Source organism: Oenanthe melanoleuca, chromosome 1A (genome assembly GCF_029582105.1).
Source record: "Oenanthe melanoleuca isolate GR-GAL-2019-014 chromosome 1A, OMel1.0, whole genome shotgun sequence".
NCBI classification, from domain to species: domain Eukaryota; kingdom Metazoa; phylum Chordata; class Aves; order Passeriformes; family Muscicapidae; genus Oenanthe; species Oenanthe melanoleuca.
The window spans coordinates 30,087,419-30,111,284 of NC_079334.1; the positions used below are offsets into that span (position 1 = coordinate 30,087,419).

Below are 23,866 nucleotides of genomic sequence, written 5' to 3' on the forward strand. Positions count from 1 at the left end.
TATCTCCAATTTAATGCTAATAGATGATGTGTGATTAAATTCTGACGCCAGCTTTGAGAAATCCCATGTTAACTTAGGGATAATTAAATATGGAAATCTGTTATGAGTGCTGTGTAGGTAACTTTTATTTGTGCTTAGTAAAGTACAAAATGGGCATCTCTGTTTATAAAGCTATTGTTTAAAGGTTCCCTTTTGTTCTGTCCTTGATTTAATTCAGTCTATTCAAGTTTTGCTCAAACAGCAGGTTTGGTCATTAGTAAATAACACAAAAATAGCTCAACTCTTTGATCTCTACAGTCCTTACATATAATATGCTTGAAGGCATGCATAATATAAATATTTTGTAAGTGCAAATAATTAAAAGATTTTGTATAATAGGCATGTTGAAACTAGCAGTATTTTGAAGAATTTCAGTTCCTGTCGAATGACACAAGGAGAAAATAAGCAAGAAAAATCTCAAATAATCTCAGAATTTACAAATAATTTGATTTTAATAGCAGTTATAAAATTATTATGCTTTTAAATACTGTTATTTACATAGGAGAAAAATTATTCTTATTTATTTGCATAATTATAAAATGTACAGTAATTTTAATCTTTGTGTATGAGCTGTCTTTACATTCAGAAGTGCAAAAATTGACAAGGTGCATCAAAGTTCTGGTTCTATTTTGAGTGTGTTACTGTGTTTATTAATATTACTTAGTTGATCTGCTGAAAAAGTATTTCTAGTTAAAGAATTTTGTTACTTTTTTGATTATTAGACTGTTAGGTTGAACACCATCCTATGACTGTGACACAGTTCAGTGAACAAATTCCATCTTTACACACTAATCAATATTGAAGAATCCAATGAAATTGTCGGGTCCTGGTGCAAACTCCATCTCCAATGAATACGTCAGGGAAAAGTCCCTGCCAGTGTAACTGCGAATGCACACAGATTTCATTCTTGAAAGCAGTATAGTAATTTCATTTTGGACCTAGTTGTCATTAACTTCTTGCCCTTTTTACAGCAATTTATTTCCAAAAATTGTGAATGAGGAGGTAGTCTGTTAACTCAAGTGACCTTTTATTTCCTCTGTGATTCTGGAGCTTTTGTAGGAAAGAGACACATTTCTGTTGATCACTTAAAACCAGTTCTTAAACAGCTTTGACCTCTAATGCACTGCTAGGAGCTCTCAAAGGTCCTTTCTAAAGCTAGCAGCATCTTTGCATTTTCCCAGAGCTCGAATTGTTCATATATATAACTGCAAAGCTTTGTGTAGCATAAAATACAGAGATTTTTTAAGATGAACTGTTAATTATTATCAATCCTTCATATTGGTAATTATGCTCAGTAATTATTTGTGCAAATACTAAAATAAATATATTTCTATATGCTAGTTTTGTTGAAGCAAGAGACATTCTCAAAAGATGTTGCATATTGCAAATGCACTTTGCTCAGAATACTTTTGATTTCTTTCTCTGTGGTGTCTGAGGGTACAGTTTAGTGCAGGCTCCACTGAAATCAGCAGTCCTGGCTTGTCTCATCTTTGACAGAGCATTTCAGCTCTGTCAGTTTCTTGGATCAGAAAGCTGAAAAATACTAGAGGAAAACAAAAATGGGAGATTTCTGCCTGGTACAACTGACTAAACCCTCAGTGGCAGTGCAAGAGGTAGGGAGAGGAAGCTGGATTGTCTTTTGTACCTGCAGCCCATACTGGTTTTACCTAAATGTGTCAGGAAGCTGTATTTTAAGAAAGCAAGTGACCAGTTTTCCTTGTAGGATAGATACAAGATTTAAGAGATAAAAGATACAGGAAAGAGATTACTCTTGACATTTAACAGCTCTTGTAGGTAAAGTGCCTAGCACTGTTCTGTCAAGTTTATGAAGCTCCTGAGCAATGTATCATCATTCTTTCTTAGGCCCTCTAGATTACTATAATGATACTTCATCTTTTTAATCTGTTATTTTTCTCTTGTTTTCCTAGAGAATTGTGTCACTGTTGTTCCATTTGCTTTGGTCTTAAATTGAAAGGTTGAAGGAAAGGGTGGAGGCTGGAGTTCTCTACCTGTCACACAGAACAGACGGAGCTGAGCTGTATCTCAGTTTGTGTAAAAGCAAATTCTGATCTCAGTCCTGCCCTTATGGAGGCTGAGGAGCCTGCACAGGCAAATTCCATACTTGCCGTGGATGTACATCATCATCGGCTTTTGCTGACAGCTTCAGTCAGCTGGCACAAGGAGCTTCACAACCCCAGGCAACTTTTGATTATCCATAACTTAAATGCTTTAACATTCTGGAAATAAAGATCTGCAGCTTAAACTTGGCACGGGGCTCTGTGGGAAACCAGTGAAGCACAAGGAACAACAGAAGGCGAGGAAGTTCAGGCAGTGTAGCCAAGGAGACACCCAGGTGCATAGCAGCAGTTATCTGGTTCTTTTCTGTGAGTCTCACAAGCATGTGTAAGTACATTGCACTGCTGTTTCCAGTAGGATTTAGGAGGGGAATGTGGAGCCAAAGCCAAGCTGGCACTTCTGAGAGGCCAGAGCTCTTGGAGAAGTACTGTACTGCTGCTTGAGATGTCAGTATTTGGGTAGAATCCAGTTGTGGGCTTGCTTGCAGTTTAAATACTCAAATGAAATGGCTGTGATTCTGAACTTTCTCCTTTTGTCTTGATGTAGTCTGTAGTCTGGTATAATTTTGTTCTTTATCATTTATCACATTAGAGCCACAGATCTATCAGGTGAATGACAAGTATATAATCAACTGCATTTTGATGATAAAGAACATTGCAAAGTTTCTATCTTTCTCTTCTTTGGTATCTGTAAGCTTTGCCAAAACTCAGCTAAGTATGATCCTGTGCAAGTAAGCTGATGGCTCAATTCTAGGTTTTCCATTAATGCTCTAAAGATATTTGCTTCCAGAAAAGATCAATTAAGTGCATTTTTGTGGATTCCTGCCGTGAAGATGATGCTGTAATGGTACAAGTATGCCTTTATGAAGGATAAAGAGTATTGTTGCCTCTGGACTTCACATATAAAAAACATTATTGCATTCTCTTGTTACTTCATATTCGGTGATTGCTTACTTGGGGTTTCTTGTTTCTTTTTTTCTTTTTTACTAAACAGACTTGGATTATCACTTGCTTTTGTCTTCAACTACTCCTACTTAATCCTCTTGTCAAAGCCAAGAGTTCCTGCGGGAATCCAGTCACAGATGATGTGAATGACATTGCAAAATTGGTAAGTACCTTTTATTTTACATTATTCTGTATGTTGAAAAATAGTCAGTGTCTAAGGGCACTTACATTTTTAAGCAAAGTTAGTAAATCTGTATTAGAACTAGGGGAATAGTAAAAGAAAATCCATCAACATCTATCACTTGAGCAAAATGTTCTTTTGCAGTGAGAGTAGTTCCAGTGTTAATTGAAGAGATTACTTGGACCAAAATGAAATCTATGTACATATGTAGTTTCCTGACTCTGAACTTCAATAAAAATTGTCAAAACTCTTTATTTCCTCAAACATTCTTTCAGAGCAGATTGTTCTTCATGCAGATGAAAGATTATTGTCTTTGTGTTATGGACTCTCATGGACCAGACTAGAAGCAAACACAGCTGACTTGAAGCAGAAATCTTTACCTTGGGTGTATGAAAGACAAGTGCATATAAATAAAGCACATGTATAAAAATAGTATGATATTAGACATCACTGTAGCAATCAAAGCAATAACAATTAAACAGGTTTTGCAGTCTTTGGGTGTGAGTGGTTTACATGGATTATATGTTTCTCTACTTGCTGTGCCCAGAAGTTTAAGTCTGAAGGACTCAAATTCATTTAAGCAAGTTTTAACTGTTACTTAACTGACCACTGCATTAACCTGAAAAACTGCATCTGCTTGTGAAGTCAATTGGTGTTTAGCTCCACTGAAGTTAATAATTATACTATTTTGCAGTAGTGCAGGATATAGCACTGAAGTTTTTAAGAAAGAATATATACTTAACACTTAAGCATCTCTTCATCTGCATATTGAATCTAGCTGAAAATTGTGGCTTCATTGTGGGAAAACAGTTGCAACATCAGCTATTATTATCAAACACTTAAATTGAAGCCCCTAGCATTTTCTGCCTGTGCAGTGTTCTTGTTTTTTTGGTCCTTTTTATATACATTGGCACATAGTGTGAATCTCTAGGAGCGCTCTACAGTCCTACTTAAATGTTTAGTGCTTCAAATTAGTCCCTTTAGGCAGAATTTGGAAGTATTGGCATATTTATTCCAGATAATATTTCATCTCTTGGAAGAGTATTAAGCTTTGATGTAAACCTGTTGAAAGCATGCAAGAACAACAGAATCCCTGTGAGGGCTGGTGAAATTGTGTAGTGCAGGGATAGTAATAACTTTTTGTCAATTATGTGTCCTGAGACCAAATGCTTCAACTTTCCCTTTAGTGCAATCAAAACTTCAAGATTGTATAGATGCAGATTACAAAAGATGTGCAAGCTTGAATAATCACACTGTCCAGGTTACACTGTTCTTCTGCTCCTGCCAAGCTTGAGTAGAGTGGGGCAGGGCTGAGCTTCTTTGCACACTCCTCCTCATTCTCCTGACTTAGACCCATATCTTTCAGATCACTCTACAAAGGCAAAGTTGAGGTCAAGTTACCAAGCAAGTTCAAAGATACTTTGGGTTGGAGAAATAACAGAGAGGTGCAGGAATTACAAAGCCCCAGACACATAGATTCTCTCTGTTTTGAGTTGCATGAGTTGTTCTGAGAATGTTTTGAGGAAAGTCTGTCTCCCTATTTTGTCTGTGTTAATATTTGCAGAAATAATTTCAATAAAGTCACTTGAGGATTAAAAAGATAAGGTGAAAATAAGTTTAGCACCCTCAATTTAGTATAAGAAGCCTTTGTTTCAATTAATGTGACTATACTGCATGTTGATCATTCTCATCATTCTCTTTTGAAATTCTACAACATGGCAACTAGACATTGAGAATAAAATTTTAAAAATACATAGTAAGGTTTAAAGTACTTTTAAAGCAAAACTTCATTAGCTGACAGTATGAGTATGAGAAGGGAGAAGCCTACACAGAATACCGACTGATCTTACTACTTTGTAGCAAGTACAGGTTTTTTATGCTCTATGAACTCTATCCTTAGTACATATAAAAATGATTCCAACATGATATTACTTAAAAACATGGTTCAGGAGACCCTAAAACTCTTGCAAATTGAAGTAAAAATTTTGTACCATTTCTTCTTTTTGAAACACAATATACTCATTGTGAGTGTATGAATGAACGATATTCTTATATATGATGATGTGTATCTTCAAAATTCAACCCAGGCCACTCCTCATATGACTCACTCTCTAGACCCCTCCCCAGTTTTGCTGCCCTTTGTTGTTCCTCTTGCAGTAAGGAGCCCAGAACTGGACAAAGGATTGAGCTGTGGGCTCACAAGTGCCAAGTACAGGAAGATAATGACTTCCCTGGTCCTGCTGGTCACACTATTGCTGATCCAGGCCAGGATGCCACTGGCCTTCTTGGCCACCTGGGCACATGTTGGATCATGTTCAGCCAGCTCTCAGCCACCACTCCCAGGTCCTTTTCCTCCAGGCAGCCACTGTTCCCCTGACTTGTGACAAGTGCAGGACCTGGCACTTCACTTTGTTGAACCTCAGACAATTTGCCCCAGTTGACTGATAGAGCCTGTCCAGCTTCCCCTGCAGAGCCTTCCAACTTTCTAGCAGATCAACTCTGCCACCAGCTTAGTGACTGAGACTGTTGTTGGTTGCCTTGTCCAGATCATCACTAAAGGTAATAAACTGATACTGGCTGACCCCAGTGGGGAGCCCTGGGGAGCACTAATCACCACCTGGTTCTGGCACCATTCTCCATCAGTCTGGCCCAGCCATCCAGACAGTTTTTACCCAGTGAAAGGTGTTACTTGTCCAAAGCATGAGCTGCCAGCTTCTCCAGGAGAATGCTGTGGGAGAAAGTATCAAGGCCTTTACTGAAATCCAGGTAGACAACATCCACAGCCTTTCCCTTTGTCTAGAGATCCTATTGGCCTTTAAGTAAATTTTATTTATTTGCTGAAAGAATCTGTGCCTGTAGAACACAGGGTCTTTAATAGATATCCTTCCCTTTCATACTGAGAACAAATTGTAGCCTGGAGGATTTCACTGAAGTGTTATGTGTACAGTTATTGCTCATAGTAATTATGATGTTATCCACAAACTCTGTCACATTTGGACACAGTGATATAATAGTTATTTCTAAATGCTTTACTGTCTGCCAGACTGTCATGTTCTTTAACTCTTTTTGTCCACAGTCATGACTATAGTCCCATCTCTGTGTGCAATAAACTATCTGTTCAGTGGTAGTGCCACAAATCCCATCACTTAAGGATATTGGCCTCTCTTCCTCCTGTCTCATCACAAATTATCAGACAGAACTGGTCTAGAGCCTAGATTCACTTTGGCATGAATCCTCCTTGGAGGCAGAGTATGACCTCTTTCATTTCCCCAAAATGTTAGCCTTTCCTGGGCCATTTCTCCTCACTGTGAAGTTACATCACCATCTCTTCCCTGCCATTCAAGTCTTCAACAAAGGTGTCTGATTTGGCTCTTGACACTTCACAGACCCTTCAAAGTTGACTTTTAAAACTTTCATTGTTTTTCTTGTCATAGTAGGAGAAATTTTTTTGTAGTTCTCTGGACAAACAAATTTTTCTTCCAAATTCTTGGTGGATAAAAATCCAGTCTATGAAAAATCTTTTTCTAGTTTCAGCTTCTGTCGTTTTGCTCTTCTGTCTGTTCACATGCTGCTGCTCTGACCCTTTATCTTCTACTTATTTCCTTCAAGCTGTTCCTCCTGGTTTTTTCCCCATTATCAATGGCAAGCTTCTCGGGTTTATCTTCAAAGGTACCATTAACACTGCCTGTATTGTCATAACACATGCTGAGTTTGCCCTCAGATGCTCCTCATTATTTCCATGGTATCTGTTACACTGTTTGTGGCCACAGGAAAGATGCTCCTTGATGAACTCCAGGCAGATTCCCATCCTATTTCAAGCTAAAATTCTTTGCAGTATGAATCCATATCCCTCATTTGGCTTTTTCTCCAGCATGTTTTCATACACACACACTTCTACTGCAGTGCACCTGCAGCTTGCTAAACAGTGCCACAATTCCCTACCTAGTCTTTGTTTATTTGGTACTTGGGCTTGCTCCAAGTACTGTAAACCCTCTACACCACTTGTAGAAAACTCCTGAGCATGACTGTGGCTGTGTTCTGCTCAACTTTATTGTACTGTAGGATAGGAGAACACGCCTCAGTCAAGACCCTCTGTGAATATAGACATGAGATGTCTACTAGGCTTAGATGCTGGAGAATAAGCAAGGCATGCTGTGCAGTGCCTGAAATGTGGGTCACTTGCCTAATCAACTTTGTTTTGAGTAATAAATTGAGGACAGATGTGTGGCGTAACTTGTTTTCAGTAGTCTTAATCTTTTCCCTAGCATCATGCTAGGCTCACACCAGGAGAAAGGATTGGAAAGAAAGAAATTCAATAATCATAAGGTTTCTGAGCATAATCAATGTAAGGCCGAATCAGACTTGTATCTCTTCATAAAAAATTAGTTGTATATTCTGAAAGATTAAATTTATTCACATCTAGGCAATACAATTTTGTCACATGAAGAATATATCCTAAGTAAAATGGTCTTAAGAAGCAAAGAACAATTGATCAATCATTTTTGCTTTTTAATGCTGAGAACTTTAAAAGAGCATAATTTCATACCTATAGAGAATGAAAGTATTTAGAGAGTATTCATTTTGCACTACTCATTCACGTGACCTCCTTCTTCTTTTGTAATGAAGATGTCTGGAGGGAAGCACATTACTTGATGAGCAAATGTTCTGTATTATGAAACTGTAATTGCAGCACCTGTCAATAAATTCTGTCCCCATTGTTCTTTTCAGCACAGTAAGTCAGCAGAAAGCTGCATTGCTGTAATTGTGCATTTGATTTTGCATAAGAATTAGGAATCAGTTGTATGTATGCTTTTTAAATATGAACATCAAAACCTACATATAAATAGAATTTTCTCTGAGCTGTGCAGTATGCACAGAATATACCTACATCTTTTTGTTTTATCTATTAACAAAATCTAAGGTATCTCTTCTTCCCTGAACTACTTTTGTAAAGCAGTTTTCTCCTTTTGATTGTTGGAAGCTCAAACAATAGTCAGGATTTACTGACCAGTTCCTTGTTTGAGACATGCTGTCAAGTACTTTGCTTTCACATTACATCTTTGCTGTAAATATGTACTTTACACTCTCTGCCACATTTGATTTTTATTTTTAAATGGATCTAACTCTCCTGAGTGAAGGGGTTATAAAAAATTATCCAGAGTTGTTATGCTGCAAATAATCTGCCACTATGACTGTAAAAAGTGTGAACGGAAATTGTTAGCATGTTGTCTTAAGCCAAATGATGAAGATTTTATTAACTGTTTCATTAGCAGATGAAATAGAGTAGATTGCAGAGATGAAGGACAGACAGTGGCAGCTCCTGCAGGAAAAGCCAGGGAAGCAGTGAGAAAGAGCTGGAGAGGGACTTTTGACAAGGGCACGTAGTGCTAGGACAAGGAAGAATGGCTTTAAACTGAAAGAGGGGAAATTTAGATTAGATATAAGCAAGAAATTCTTTACTGTGAGGTTGGTGAGGTGCTGGAGCAGGTTGCGCAGAGAAATGGTGGGTGGCCCTTCCCTGGAAAGGTGTCAGGACCAAGTTCAATGGGGCTGTGAGCAACCTGGTGCAGTGAAAGATGTCCCTGTCCATGGTAGGGGGTTGGAACCAGAGGATCTGTAAGGTCCCTTCCAACCCAAACCATTCTATTATTCTATTAAAAGAGCAGGAAAAGGGAAACAAATACAGAGAAATTCAAGATAGAAATTATATCCATAAGGAAAGTACATTTTTTCCCATCATATACTCCAGAGTAAAAAAGAAAACACTGACAATGGAAAATGGTAACTTTCACTTTATTAACATACTTTATTTTTATATGTGTATAAAAATTTTTATCTGTGCCTGTTTCCTTATAGTTTTCATAACAATTACAATTAAGGGAATTTTCAAGACCAGTAGCCCTCATTTCAAAGCATGTGCAGATAATCATCTCTCATGTCTGCTATTGTGATTAAAGACTAGTTTATGGAACCCAAATCACTTTTACATCCTTTTATCATCTCCCCATCTATTTGACTGTGAGCATTTTTAAAAACATGTTTGGGTTATGCAATGTTAACAGTGCTATATTAAATATTCAGACCTCTCTATGTCAAAAGTAATCTCACATTCTCCAGTTTGAGATTTTGTTACAACTGGGAATATAGCACTTATTTTTGGTTTTCCATGGATTTAAACACATAAGTATAGACTCCCTGTTATTCTACTTTTCTCAGCCTGCTAGGATATCTGCAATCACATACAGCCACTAAATCAGAGAAAAGTTTTGTGACATTCTAATTCAATGCTTTTTAGTTCTATACATTCCTTTGCAAGGTTATCAGTTGATATTTTCCATAGTAATCAAAACTATTACTTCTGTGTAAAGCAAGGTAAGTCATGCAGGCAGGTGTTTTGTGGCCTCCCAGATTTGTCACTGTTCTCATGGAGCTGAGTGGAGGAACTAATAAAAAAACCATTCTAGGACTTAGGTGGTTTCAAGGGACAGTTCTTTTCCAAACCTTTTCTCAGGGAGGTCTGAGCTGCCTTTCCAAGTGCTCCTTGTTGGAAGCCACAGCAGTCAGGCAGCCTGCACAGAATGGGTGTGCAGAGCCCATTCATTCCTTTCAGGATCATTTCAGCAGATGAAAATCAAGTGATTGGGTTGGGATCAGAGTCTTGGTGGTTAGTGTTCAACAAAATTTCAGGATATATTTCAGCAAAGCAAGAGAGTACAAAATGCAGACCCAATATAGACATATCCTTCACTCTTACATCAGGGGCTTTGCCCTATTTTCTGTGTGTGAATTGGGAAGTCCAAGTGAGACACAAATGTAACTCACTCTGACTGAGATCCATCGTTTACCAGCACAGCATCTGACGTGGACTTCAGACAACAAAATTTTAACAAGTTTGGTCTTCAGGCAGTGCGTGTATTTTGTCTTTGACACCCTCCTCCCAGTGATCTTCATTTTTAGTAGTAAATTAAAAAATATCCTATCTGATTCACAGTCTGTCAAGGAGAGAAATATCTGAGGCTGAGCTGTATGCTCCAGCTCTGATTGAGAAGGTGTAAGAGCTCTTGGGCACTTAAATTTTCTTTAACTGTGCGTGAAAAGTGCTTGAGAGGCTCTGATGCCAGGAAAGTAGATTGTATACATAATGCATATAAATTCTTGCAGTGTTCATTGATATGGAACAAATTTAATCTTCCAGTGACCTTTCTTAAAGAACAGTGGTTTTGCTGGCACTGCTAAGTGTGGAATCCCTCTAGAGTGAGTATGGGAAACTTTGCACATGGAGTAGCATCTTCACTATCTATGCTGCTTGAAGTGCTGCTAATCCTACTTCTCTAGACATGCAAAGGAAGCTAGAAAAAAAAAAAAGAATAATGAAAATAGTATGTTGCCATGCTGTGATATTTTAAAGAAAGGAATTATAGACAAAAAATTTGGATCAGTATTTAAAATAAATCTGGTGCACTAAAGAAAAAACAAATATATTGAAATATTTTTCAGTATTTATAGCATCTTGAATCAACTTCCCAAAATGCCAGGTAAATAGGAATTAATAGAGAGAATTTTAGTGGTGCTTCTGCTTTGGGAATGTGTAGGTACAAAAATAAAAGAAGAATAAAAGTAGAAACAACTGATTTATGTGAGGGAATTTTTAAGGATCATTTATATAGTAACTGTTCCAAAGCTGTGGGAGAAAGATAGATGTCATTGAGCTGAAAAATTGTAGCTTAGCCCACATAAATTAAAACATGTCTGGAATTCACTTGTGTTTGGCTGTGTATAAGTATTGTCCTTGATCATTCCTAATGCTTTGAACCATAATGCTTTGAAATAACTGGTTTAATTTTTAATTGAAACAAAATTTTAAATAAAAAGTAAAACATTATATTTTGCCAAACAAAATACTACCTAAAAACTGCTCAGGGGGAAAAGAAATGCCTGTGCTGGTTGCTATAGCAGCAGAAGCAAAAGCAGCCATAACAGAATGATCTTTAACCTGAAGTAGAAATGCTTTTACACCAAAGGAGCTACATCTGTGCATGTTGTTTTTCACTACGTGAATTTCAAACTAGGATGAGAAATATCAATTGATGCTTTCATTGATAGAAAGTAGGTTTGCTGCATCATTTATGCATCATGTTATGGCTAAAGCTTTTGAAAAAAAGACTGTGGATTTGTAGCAGTCCAGTGACTGTTTGACTGCTCATCTCCCAACATTCCCCAGATGTCCAACCATGTCTCACAGTAGTGCTGGATCCCATTGGTGTCAGATTGTACAGTATAATTCAGTGGGAACTCTTCTTCCACTCCTTGTCTTTGCTGCAGCACATTTCATACTCACCCACATCTGCAAAGCTGCAGCTTACATGTGTGGAAGCTCTCCTTTGCCCCAGGACATTGCTGTGATATAATGACATTGCTCATCGTTAGTCAGAAGCACAACTCCAAAATTAAAGTTGTACTCAAGTGTTTTTCTGATCTGGTCCATAACTAACCACAAGGCAGGCAAGTATTTACGTTCAGATGCATGTTGAAGTTGGATGTTATTTGAAGGAAAAAGGCCTAGATACTTTTGGGTCCTCTGCTGTCTACAGTAGAAGTTGTCATGTAAACACTTCAAGGAATTAAAAGACAGAAGGGCAGTGGAGTTTCTGCAGTAATGAAAAACATCAGATCACTTCTCCTCAACCTATTGTCGACTTTTATTCTCCTGGGAAGCAGTAGCATTGAACATGATGAAGTCAGATCAGATCTGGGCATATTGCAGAGCCCTGGAAAGATGGTTCACTTGGGAGCAAGTAAGTGTCAATAGCAGTTTCACAGGAAAGTGAGTGTGTAAGTAATGTAATTATGTATGTTTTTGCCTATACCTGGTAAATTACTGCAAGTTTTGTGTTGAATATTTGGTAGAATTTGTTGAATGCAGTAATGGAAACGAAGTCTTACTTTGTGTAGCAAGTAATAACAGTTTTATTATCTGTTTATTGTAGGTTGGAAATCTCCCAAATGATTATATGATAACCCTTAAATATGTCCCGAAGATGGATAGTCTGGTATGTACAACCACTTCAAGTTAATTCCAGTAATAAAGCCCACTGTAACATTTTGTACCTAGTCCTATGTCTTAGCAAGTTATAGTTAAATAATCTTTATTTCACTTTTCATATGGTTCCCAAGTATTTATATAACAGAAATGTAGAGAGATTCCTGAAGTCACTTAAAAACTTTTTAATTATGGGAACTCTAAGAAAATATTTCTTCATATTAAATTTTTTAACATCTTTTTCCTGGAGAAGCCAAATTTTCATTGTGTTATTATATTATCAGTACTATTTCATTGTGTTAAATAAAAAAATTGCTTTCTTAAAGAAATAGGTTCTCTGTAATTGGATTTGGGAACATACTGTAGAAGTTCTTGTTTTAGCACAACAAATACTAAGAAAACTCCAAGTGCAGCAAATGGTAGTGTCAGTAACTAAACAAACCAGTAGGATTTCAAACATGCTTTGTGTTATTCTTTCTCTATAATCCCATATTTGATACATACTGGTACTTTCAAATAAGCATTATCTATACACTTTAAAAATTTATAACATTTTTATTTTAAAATAATATTATTTTATTGCTCAATCTACTAAATATTTTTTGGTTTTTATCAATTTAGCAAAAAAATGTTTTGAAATTATGCATTGAAAACCTGGTTGTTGCATAGATTGCAGTAAAAGGGAGAAAAGGAAACAAGGTGAAAGGACAAATTATGCTGAATGCTTTATTTTTTTAAAACAAAGAAAAAAGTAAGAAAACTAGGATTGTGTCAGTTAAACTGAACGATACTGTGCCTGTTTTAAGAATTAATCCATGTATATATACAAAAGTAGCTGACAATTATCTGCTAGATGTAAGAAGTTGTTTTTGTGTCTGTACAAAGTTGTCACTTGTAAAAATCCAATTTGTATATGATGCAAATAAAAAATGCATCCTACCCTACAACAATGTGGCAAATCTAGCAATATTCCCTATTGATATTGGAAAATTATGCCAGAATCAACATGTAGTCCTGAATAACAAGAAGATGGGAGGAGGAAAAGGAGACTGCAGGATAGTGAAGGGCTCTGAGTTGTGAGGTTATGAAGGGTTATATCAGATGTAGAAATGTTTTTAAGAGTTTTGCTGGAAGCTTGAGGCTTTTACTAAAACGTAGAGTACATTGGAAAACCCAGTTTAAATTGGTTCTTTAGACAGGAAAACTCTGCAGAACAAATGCTATGGAAGTCAGGTACTAACTAGATCCTATATAAATAAAACTAATAGAAAATTTTCCCTTTCTTATAATAGCCAATATTTAGAGGAAAAAGGAAGCAAGACTGGCTGTCACCATCCCCTGAATGCTGGGCTTTTTGAAATTCACTGGTCCTGGTGTTGGGTGTGATGGTGCTCACATCTGTGGAGGACAGCTGTAGCCTGAGTGCTGCTCCCCCAGCTCCCAGCGTTAGCTGTAGGGCTGGATTGAGGCTGTTCCCTCCTGCACTCCTGGGGGTGCTGGCAGATGAAGAAGGCCAGGGAACCTGCCTGAGCAATGAGTCCTGGTTGTTCTCACTCTTGCCTCTCACCATGGTTCAGTTTTGACTGCCAGTACGCAGATTCTTTTCCACTCTTTTCGGTGCTATGTCATCTTGGTGCATCATATCCAGAAATTTAGATCCAGTTTATATTTACAACAGGCAGCCAAGAAATCAAAGGGAAGAAGAGAAGTTCAGAGCTGAGATTTCCATGTTCCCTTTGCACGTGCTTTCAGTCATAGCAATGGCAGGTGCAGCTCTTGGCCACGTGCCTTCACAGGAGGAAGTAGTCAGCGGTATTCAGATCCCACTTTGCCAAATTCCTCTCTGGTAATTTCAGGTTGTGTTGTGCATACCACAGCAAGGCTTGCTGAATAAGTAGGCTTTGTTCTGGTCCATGCAAGCTGGGAAACCTATGGCTTTGACTAAAGTAAATGCCCTTTGCTCAACTTTGAAGGGACTGAAATGGTGCTCTGCAATTTTTTTCAATAGATTTCAATCTTCAGTGCGTGCATAAAGTGGGAAGTGTACCCAATGTAGCAAGTCCCAAATGTAGATGACTAAAGGTAGGAAGGCAGGGTGAATGCAAAGCAGATGGGAAGCCAGTGTAGTGCATGTAACAGGAACAGACTTACCCATCCATTAAACAGAAGGGTTGTTGCATTATGCACTAGCTCAAGGCAACTGAGTGGCTTTAAAAGTAGTCTTGTATAGAGTGAACTGTGTAGTCAAACCTGAAGGTTAAAAGGCAGAGATGACAGCAAAGGGCTGAATTCAGAAGGGGAGATAATATTCAAACTTTTACAAGCAAAAACCAAATGAGAGCTACCCAGAAGTACAAGGGAAATCACATTTGCAATTGCCCTAAAATGTAAATCTTGGTCAAAGTTTACACAAAATATCAGTTAAACCTCAAATTCTGCTTGCAAATAATGTCATATTTTTCAATTAGAGCAGTTTTATCCCTGTGTTTGGTAGGTATTGACATAGCAAGTGATTGCACAGCTTGACATTACTGAAAAGAGAACTTGGAGCTTTTGTGAAATACAGCTTTGTAGGTCAGAACAGTTCAGTTGGAGGAGACTCCCACACGCATGCTAAACCACGGGAGCAACAAAACAGACTCCCTGCTGGAATTGCCAAATGCTCACTAGGAGAAACAGCAAGCTTATGCTAGTCTCTGCCAGAGGAGAATGCTCACCCACAAAACCTCAAAGGAAAAGGCTTTCGAGGTTTCCAGTTCAGGGAAGAACAATGGCTCTGTGTCAGTGTTCCTGCTCCAAAGCAGGGGAAAGAAAATGCATTGCCTGTCTCGTGGGGGTGGTGGCCATGGTACAACATATGCTGCTTGAACAGAATATGCTCCAAAAAGCTTTCTCTGACTTATTTGGTTCTGCCTCCCCCCTCACCTTGCTGTCCTCGAAGGAGAAAAGGGAAGCAGGCTCAAGCCAAAGGCTATCCATTTTGCTTTCTGTTTCTTTCTTTTTAAAGTGATTGTTGTGATAATTGCAAAAGGTTGTATCGCTGACTTGCCACAGGTTATCATAATGTGAGAAAGTTGTACACAGAAGTGGAAATTCAGGTGGAGCTGACCAATGTATTTACATTTGGTTCTCTAAGCCTGGAAGCCTAATAGTCTGACTAGTCTTCAAAAATGTGAAGTGTATTTTTTCATGTCAGAAACATCTACACATCAAAGCAGAGCAACACCTGTGGATTTTATTATTTTTTTTTAAACAAAGAATCTCTATGTAGGTTTATTGAAGAAATTGAGTAAAATGAGATACTGCCTTGAAGCTGCAAAACATTTGCTGTGTGTTGCAGAAGGTGGATTCAGTGGGTGCTGCCTATCCACAGGACAGCAATTGGAATCTGGCTTAGTGATACTAAGAGTACTTAGGGCCAAGAGCTTTCTTTCTGGAAAGCTTCAATGAGAGACTTTCAGCACTGGAAAAATAATGTCATATATGGAATAAATTCTCATAAAATCTGCCCTTAAAAATTTAGCTTTTATTGGGAAGATATTTATAGGCACAAATTGCAGTTATGACTAATGCATTACCTGTATTTTTGCTGATCATACCAAGTTAGGGATTTTCCTGAGCTGGGTGACTTTTTTCTCAATTTAACCACTGTTTTATCTATATTTATATCATCTATATCTATATCTATATCTATATCTATATCTATATCATCTATCTCTAATATATATATATATATATATATATATATATATATATATATATATATATATATATATATATATATAAGAAAAAGAAGTTAATGACTTCCTCTATGATAGCAAGATGAATTGCCAGCTTTCAGTCATGTGAACAGCTGTACAAACTTTGCCTGCAAACTAATTGCATAGGTGTTAGTGTACAGTGGCAGGCTGTGCAGAATACTTTTGTTATCAAAGACTCAGGAAGAAGAAAGGCTTTTAGATCTAGAAACTGTTCCCAGTAATGGCATTTTGTGAAAAAGCTGAAGAGAAGGAATTACTCAGCTAACTTGTTTAAAGGTGGATAAAAGCACACAAGGATTTCATGCAAAATTTTTATGGAAACCCTCCTGATAAGAAATTTAAATCAAGGATCTTTGGGGTTAATTGAGTCATGTAAGGTAACAACAATAAATGAAAACTGATATTTAAAGAATTTTAAGTCAGTAGGAATTGAAAAGAAAATAAATGAGTTACTGAAAACATGGACTAGTAACATGTTCCAAGGCTCAAATGCTCAACACACTGACACTTGGCAGTCACTGAGAATGTAAGGAAAGGATGGCATTTAACAGACAACCATAAATATGCCAGTATCAGTGAGAACAGAAATATTACCAAATGGACTGAAGATAAAATTGGCCACAGAAAAGAATAATTGTATACTTTTGAGATAGCTTAAATTGGAAAGAACAGTCTAATTTACTTATGCACATTGAGATGTTTAACCAGTTTTTACAAATGTCTGATATTTAACTTATATCTGTTTCTTTTTTTATCCCCTGACAGCCTAATCACTGTTGGTTGCATTTGATGGTGCCTGAATTTTCAAAGAGTCTACATAATCTTCTCCAGAAATTTTCAGATATTCCAGATATGTCAGATGTTTTAAGCAACTATTCAATCATCGATAATCTCACAAGGATAATTAATGATCTTTTGGCATGCCTTGCTTTTGATAAAAACAAGGTAATCTTATACAGAGTTTCAGCTTTTGTACTGGATATTTATTTTTTACTTTTTTGCACAGTATTCAGTAATAGTTTAGAAATATCCAAGGCTTTATTAGATTTGTTTTCATTTATATTTCTGTGCATCTGAAATCCTACTTTGTTTAGAAATGCACTGAGCACATTGTGCTAACACTGGCTAATTGGCTCCTGTTTCAAAGAAAAATGGCTTACAAGGAATTGCAGTATATGCAATGACCCATATGCAGTTATTTGAAGTCAGAAATGTAGTGATCTTCTTTAAGAGAATTAATTCATTCTGGTCTTTTTAAATTAGCAGAAATCTTCCTTGTGTATCCATCTTAAATTATATATTTTGCTAGTGATCTTAATGTAAATTTAAAGATGATGTGGTTAAAGTTATTAGTATACTCTTAGTATGTACCACAGTGTGTGAAAGTCTGAAAGCTTCTCCATGGTTTAATTAACTTTCTTATACAAAGACCAGAGGATATTGGTCCATTTTCATGTGTTTCTGGATTCTGACAACAGCTAGAAGGATTTTCACTCAAGAGATGTCTCATCCTCTGTGCAGGAAGAGAAGGGGAGAAGAAGTTCTTTTTCTAGTCTGTTATCCAGATCTGACCAGACTATCAGTAATTAAAAATAAGTTCTGTAGTTGAAGATTTTGTCCCACTGAATAGAACAGGTTAAATCCACCATGTTCTTTAGAGCAAGTATTTTCCATATATTTATTTTTATCAGCTAAGTCCTTAGTTGTTGTAATTGCACCTTTTCAACACCCAGAATGAATCAAATGAACTAAAATACTCAGGTGCCTTTAGAGTGGAATATCCTTGTAAGCTTGCCATGTATTTGCATTGCAATGATGTGAGTATTTAGATAGTTCATACTTTTCCATTTCAAACTGAATTATCTCCAGCTTTCAGTGTATATATATATTTTTTCTTTTCTATTTATGTCCTGATGATTCAAAGCACTGAGCTGGGATGTGGTTGGGGAAGAGGAATTTTATTTTGTAGAATGGAAAAGTAAATATCCTGTAGTTCAGCAAAACAACTAGCTATTGATTTCCTTAGGGAATAATGATCTTAAGTCTAGTACTTTCAGCATCAAACATAAAATAACTTTGGAGCCAAAACCAGGAGGTTTTCTGTATGACATACTTACCACTGTCCTCTTTCTTGGGAGTACAGAGTAACCCCAGGCCAAACTTGACTTGCTGAGATAAAAAAAAAAAAAAAAAAAAAAAAAAGAAGAAGAAAACAGTCAATCATTAACATACAACTCAATCACATTGTTTAGTCTGGCATAAAAAACTCGTGTTAGACTTCAGAGTGACTGGGCTTCCTTGTTTACAGTCACTCTTATTTTTAGGTGTGTTATCAGGGATCTCTGCCTGTTTCTGAGCAGTGGTGTAATCCAGCTATTGTATTCTGTTCCCCATTCTCCTAATGACAATACCAATGGTGGTTGTGTTCATGAGTCAGATTAAAAGACTCATGTGAAACTTTGCAAAGTAATGTGAAATCAAGCAGGTTTTTTTAATGAGGGAAATTTTAAAATGTCTATTGGTGTTCAGTATAGGATGGGAGATTATCATTCCTTAGCAATTTTGCAACACTGTATTAATAAATAATTTCTATTTGCAAACCTAATTTGAAACCCTCAGATCAGAAGGCTTGTATGTTTTATGAAGATTGTTTACAGCTAATCTGTTGTCTGCAGGTTAAAAATTTAAACAATTTTGTATCATCTTTGGGTATTTTAATCATTTGTTGAGGTGTTGAAATGAGTATCTCCCTTGACCTTCTTTCAAGCTGAATTCTATATTTCACTCTAGGATATTGTAAAAGAAAATGGCCACCTTTATGAAGAAGGTCACTTCATTCCTGAGGATTTTTTTAGGCACTTTAATAGCACCATTGAGGTCTACAAAGAGTCTGCAGACAGACTGGATAAAAATGACTGCATTCTGCCTTCAACAGTAGGAACACCAGAGAATGGTAAGAGAGGTCTCCTTTTGAGGAGCAGAATCTATAGGCAGGTATAAATGTGTGATTTTCTTGGGATTTCAGAGATGCTAAGGACCTGCCTCTGTGTCACCCTTTTATTGCAAATGAAAGTAACTACTGACACTGAAGGTTGTGTTTCTCTTCAAAGTCAATTTCTAGTGCCATCACTTCTAGATACATCATTTCTCAGTATAATCAAAATAATCTCACATTATGCTGCTCTGTTTCAATTCATCCAAAATTTATCCTGAATTGCCTTTTTTACATTGTTCTTCTTATCTTCTCTTAATGCTCTATTTACTTTTATAAGGCAGTAAAAGAGCCTAAGATTGCACAACTGAAAGCAGAGGAAGCCAGGACAGGCTGTAAATCGCAGCAGCCTCGAGTCACCTCCAATTTCATCCTGCTTTTCCTGAACAGGGCAATGGCTACTTCATTTAAAAATTTTAACAAGCTGAGGTCAAGCTCCTGCAGCTCTTATCCTTCCAGTAAATGGAGGGTTTGCATTACCTTTTCTTTTGCTCTCTCTAGTGACAGATATTAGCTTTTTAATTAGGGCAATGTGTCCAGTTGTACAGTCACATTAGTAGTAACTGGAAGCAGATCAGTGCCATAACCTAAGAACTTGTAAGCAGCAACTGCTTTTCCAGATTAGCTATTCAGCTGCAGCTCAGCATGTAGACACTTCTGCCTCTTAATAAAACTGCCTTTTTTGGCTTAATCCACTTTATGAACAGCCCTACAGCCAGCTTTTAAAACAACATCAGGGTAGTCCTGTAGCCCATCATCTTATATAGAGGGATCTGTATTTTAAGTTTCATGATTCTGACACATTCGTTTTCTATTTAGATTCCAGAGTCGCTGTCACAAAAACATTTTTGTTTCCTCCTGTTGCTGCCAGCTCTCTTAGGAATGACAGCATTGGCAGTAGCACTAGCAGTAACAGTAAGTACAAGTGATTGAATATATGTCTCCATTTTGTTCTGGTAGCTGGTTGTGAGAGCTCAGAGGAAAAGAATGTCATTAATTGTGCAAATTAATGGGAAGTTACATGTTCCTGATGGTGTACCATGTGTTTCTCAGCTGTCACACTGAAATGCAATGAATTTATCTAATCAAAATGTAGAGTGCTATCGAGTTACAATTATGTGACAGCTCTCTACAATTTGGAGAGGGCAGGCCTCTTCGTTTTGGCTGTCATGAGGTCTCACTAGTCATATGGCCTCAGCAAATTTGGCCAGACACCTCATTTTAACTCCCAGAAAAGGAAGTTGCTCCAAGTGAACAGAATAGCTATCCTAAATCAGATGAGGGTACGTGAACAAAGAGGATACCTGCACAATGCATATTGAGAGTGCTGTCAGTCCCAGCTTTACACCAGCCCTGAGGTGTCTGTTTGGTGCAGTTGCAGTAGGGCCACCTCCACAGCCAGCATGCTTTTGCTTGGGGTCAATGACAGAGTCACTACCTTTCTGGCAGGCTGTAATCTTCTCTCTGGCATGCTCATGTCCATCTCTCTTATCTGTCTCAGTCACTGTGTTACATTGCAGCTCCCTGGTAAGGGTACAGAGTGGTTCTCTAAGAGAATCAGCATTACCTATCACGAGGTCAGAAAGGGTGCAGGAGCTGAGCTGGCAGGAACAGTGAAGTTTTAGGGGCTTTTAGTGACATCATCTACAACAAGGTGAGCACTATCTGGAGCTTCCCACGTGAGCAAGAGGGGATTTTCCTTAGAGGTTCCTGAAATGGTGATCAAAGTTTAACCTTGTTGTTTCCTTGTTCCTGTTTCCCAGATACGTCAGGATGACAATGTGTATCTAGCACTCTTTACAATTTCCCCTTTTCACTTTACAAACATCTCTGTTAGCTGAATGTGTGATGATGAAGCATGTGACTGGTACTCCCTGTGCCTAAGGAAATGTGCAGAGGGGCAGCCTGATGTAGTCTAGTGTGCACAAGCAGCTCCTGATGGTGACACAGTTGATACTAAGGCCTGAATTTTTTCTCATGCTCCTTCTCTTTGGAATATGTAATCTATCACCCCCTGGGCTTTTTAGCACCATGCATGCTACCTTGTAGTTGGCTCACAGCTGCTATCAGATTTGAAGCCCTTCTTGATTGCTTTCTAATTAAGAGTAGGTCTTAAGTCATCATAGCCCAGAACCGTCAGAGTAGAAGGAATTAAAAAACCCCCTCCACTCCTGGCTGCCAGCCTGAGTCTTTGGGAAAGAGAAGACTCTGCTGTAGATTCCTTGCCAGGAGGTCACAGAGCTGTCTGCAAATAACCTGATGAGCCCAGGGCCAGCTCTGAGGCACTAGGAAGGGGTTAAATAATGCATACCTGTCTCTCTCTCAGGTCTCAACATGTGATAATTTTTGCTGTCACTGCTAGAGGAAAAATATTCAGCCACAGCCTGAAGCAATGGGGATGGATCAAGAAGCCAAAAAGACAGATTACAGGAGCAGTTCAGATGAAAGGAGTTCAACCCAGTACAGTAACAGGAGGGGTGCAGGGCAGTGGAGTGTGGCACCTGTGTCTGTACTGTGGAGGGGAGTGCAGAAGCAGGATTATTAATCTTGTTTTATAATTGGAACTGATAATCAAGTAGGAAAAAAGCCTAATTAAAGTAATGCAGTAAATTGCTTGGCTACCATATGCTGTACAGGTGTGTTTTAACTGATTATCATTCTCTTAAGCAATTTATTGGAAAATTGGATATCAGTTAACAACCTTATGTAGAAATGACATGAGGACTGCATGTCTGGCTGGGTCTGGAGACAGTTTGAACTCATAATCAGATTAAATTACATTAATTTGGATGCTGACTGGTTACATTGTAGTTACTTGTTTGGAGGTTTTTTGCAGGGAGGGTGCTGTGGAATTGACATCACTGTTTTATTCCCTGAAATGGCCTTTAGTGCCAATCTTAGTTTTGTATTGACTTTCTCACTGAGGAAATTTTGGTTTTAGTTAATCCTTACCTTCTTGGAAGGAATAACAGTGAATAAACCTTAGTACTTCCCCTGTGAAGACTCCCCAGCATAGCATTGCCCTGGCATCAGTCCTGTTCTCAGAAAAGCACCACTGGATTCAAATCTCAAAAAGGAAAACACTGAGAAGAGGGGAAGCCTGAAAAAAAGCATCTTCAGACACAAACTAGAGTATTTTTTTTCAAGTAACCTTTTAATTTTAAACAGTTTTGAGTTATTTTACAGTTCAATAGTTTCTAGAGCATTTAGAAGCTTTCAGTGCTTACAAGAGAGCCCCTCCAGATTAATATATTTTGAATCTATCAATAAAGCCTGTGGAGTCAGATGACTTGAACTGCCCCAATTCTAAATTCAACTCAGAAAAACCTGAAGTGCATCATCCAATAAAATAATTTGTGAAATATTTATCAGAGAAATTTTATATAAATTAGCTAAGCTATGGATTTTTATTTTTGCTGCTGTTGTTGAGTCATATTTCATGATTCCATTGTTCTTACACAACTATAAAATTAAACTACAATAATAGAGTAGAATCTCAACTAAATTGACACAAAAAGTCTTAGCCCAGCTAAATGAAAAAATAGAACAATTATGCTATTCTAAGTGTTTTTTGAATGGTAATAGTACTTTTTTCATTCTTTTAATATTAAATGTGGACTTGTACCATGTTCCCACTTCATCTTTTCCCCCATAAAATTCTCAAAAGACCACAGCCACATGCCAAATTTTTTTAGGCTGGTTTGTTTTGTCCTCTTTGTTACCTGACTGTAGTCCATTGACATTCCAATTAGCTGTTAAAGTTCCAGTCTTGCTCATATTTCTCTGGAAATATGGTATGGATTATGCCACACATGGTTTAGAGAATGTAGATGAAATGGTTCCTATGTAAAGCAGGAGTGTCAGGATAAGAAGCCTTGAGTCCTATCTCTTCTTTCAGTGGTTGAACCCATCAGATGAATTTCAGATTGCTCTGATCAAAGCTTGAACTTACTAGCTGTGACTAAAATTTCTCCTTCAACTGAATGCTGTAACATTCTTTATAATTTCATGAATAGTTCAGTGTTGCCTCCTTCCATTTTTGTCTGTAATTTCCTCACAATAATTTAGCCCTATTATTTAGTACTGAGTAGCTCAAAGAACATGTAAACACAGAGATCTTTGTAACTGTTTTTAGGAAGAAGGTCTCCTTTTTTAATTAAGCAAAAAATACCATAGTTTAATTCAGTAATTGCACAACAATTTGAAAATGTTCACCCATGGTTTAATGCAATTGGTGCTGCCTTCTGTGCCTTTGTTCCTTTGTTCCAACTTAATAGTTAATGGAAAACCCTAATGAACAGGTGAGAGCTGCTCTACATTTTTCCAGATAAGATCTTGTGGTAATTGTGTTGGAACTGAGCAGAGGTAAACTGAAAATTCCTTTGAGATATATATGGCAAAAAAAAAAAAAAAAAAAAAAAATGAAGCCAGTGCTTTCAATCATAGTCACACATGGCTCAAGGTAGGAAGCAGCTCAACAGCATAAATGTGTAGCTGAGTGGCTTTTAATGTAAATATATTTTGTTTACAGCCTAGCATCCCAATGTCCATGAAGACTATACATAAATCAGCATCAAACAGGCTCTTTTCCTTAGGGAATCTTCCACAAGATGCAGAGTGAGAGTTCTGAGAGATGCTGGCCTGCATCCACTCCCCTTTTTCACTTTGCTGGACAGAGCCAGCAGTTCCTCTGGCATTGCCCAGAGAGTTCATAAAGTTATTGGCACGCCTAGTTCCTGCTATTCCTTCTGCTGCTCTGCCTTTACAACTGATGGGAATCAGAATCTGTGCACAGTCCAGAGTTTGTAATAGAGAAAAAAATCCCTGTGCTAG

General features: G+C 37.5%; 1 protein-coding gene across 2 annotated transcripts in view; it reads left to right on the forward strand.

Annotated features, from left to right (window-relative positions):
* KITLG (KIT ligand) overlaps positions 1–23,866 on the forward strand; it is a 52,188-nt gene that overhangs the window by 21,279 nt on the left and 7,043 nt on the right. Inside the window, exons 2-6 of one of the 2 annotated variants that reach the window (XM_056481881.1) lie at positions 3,109–3,222; positions 12,228–12,290; positions 16,807–16,986; positions 18,832–18,994; positions 19,853–19,948. In XM_056481881.1, coding sequence (XP_056337856.1) covers positions 3,109–3,222; positions 12,228–12,290; positions 16,807–16,986; positions 18,832–18,994; positions 19,853–19,948 — 616 coding nt within the window. The remainder of the gene's footprint in view (positions 1–3,108; positions 3,223–12,227; positions 12,291–16,806; positions 16,987–18,831; positions 18,995–19,852; positions 19,949–23,866) is intronic. The other variant, XM_056481882.1, reaches the window with a different exon arrangement.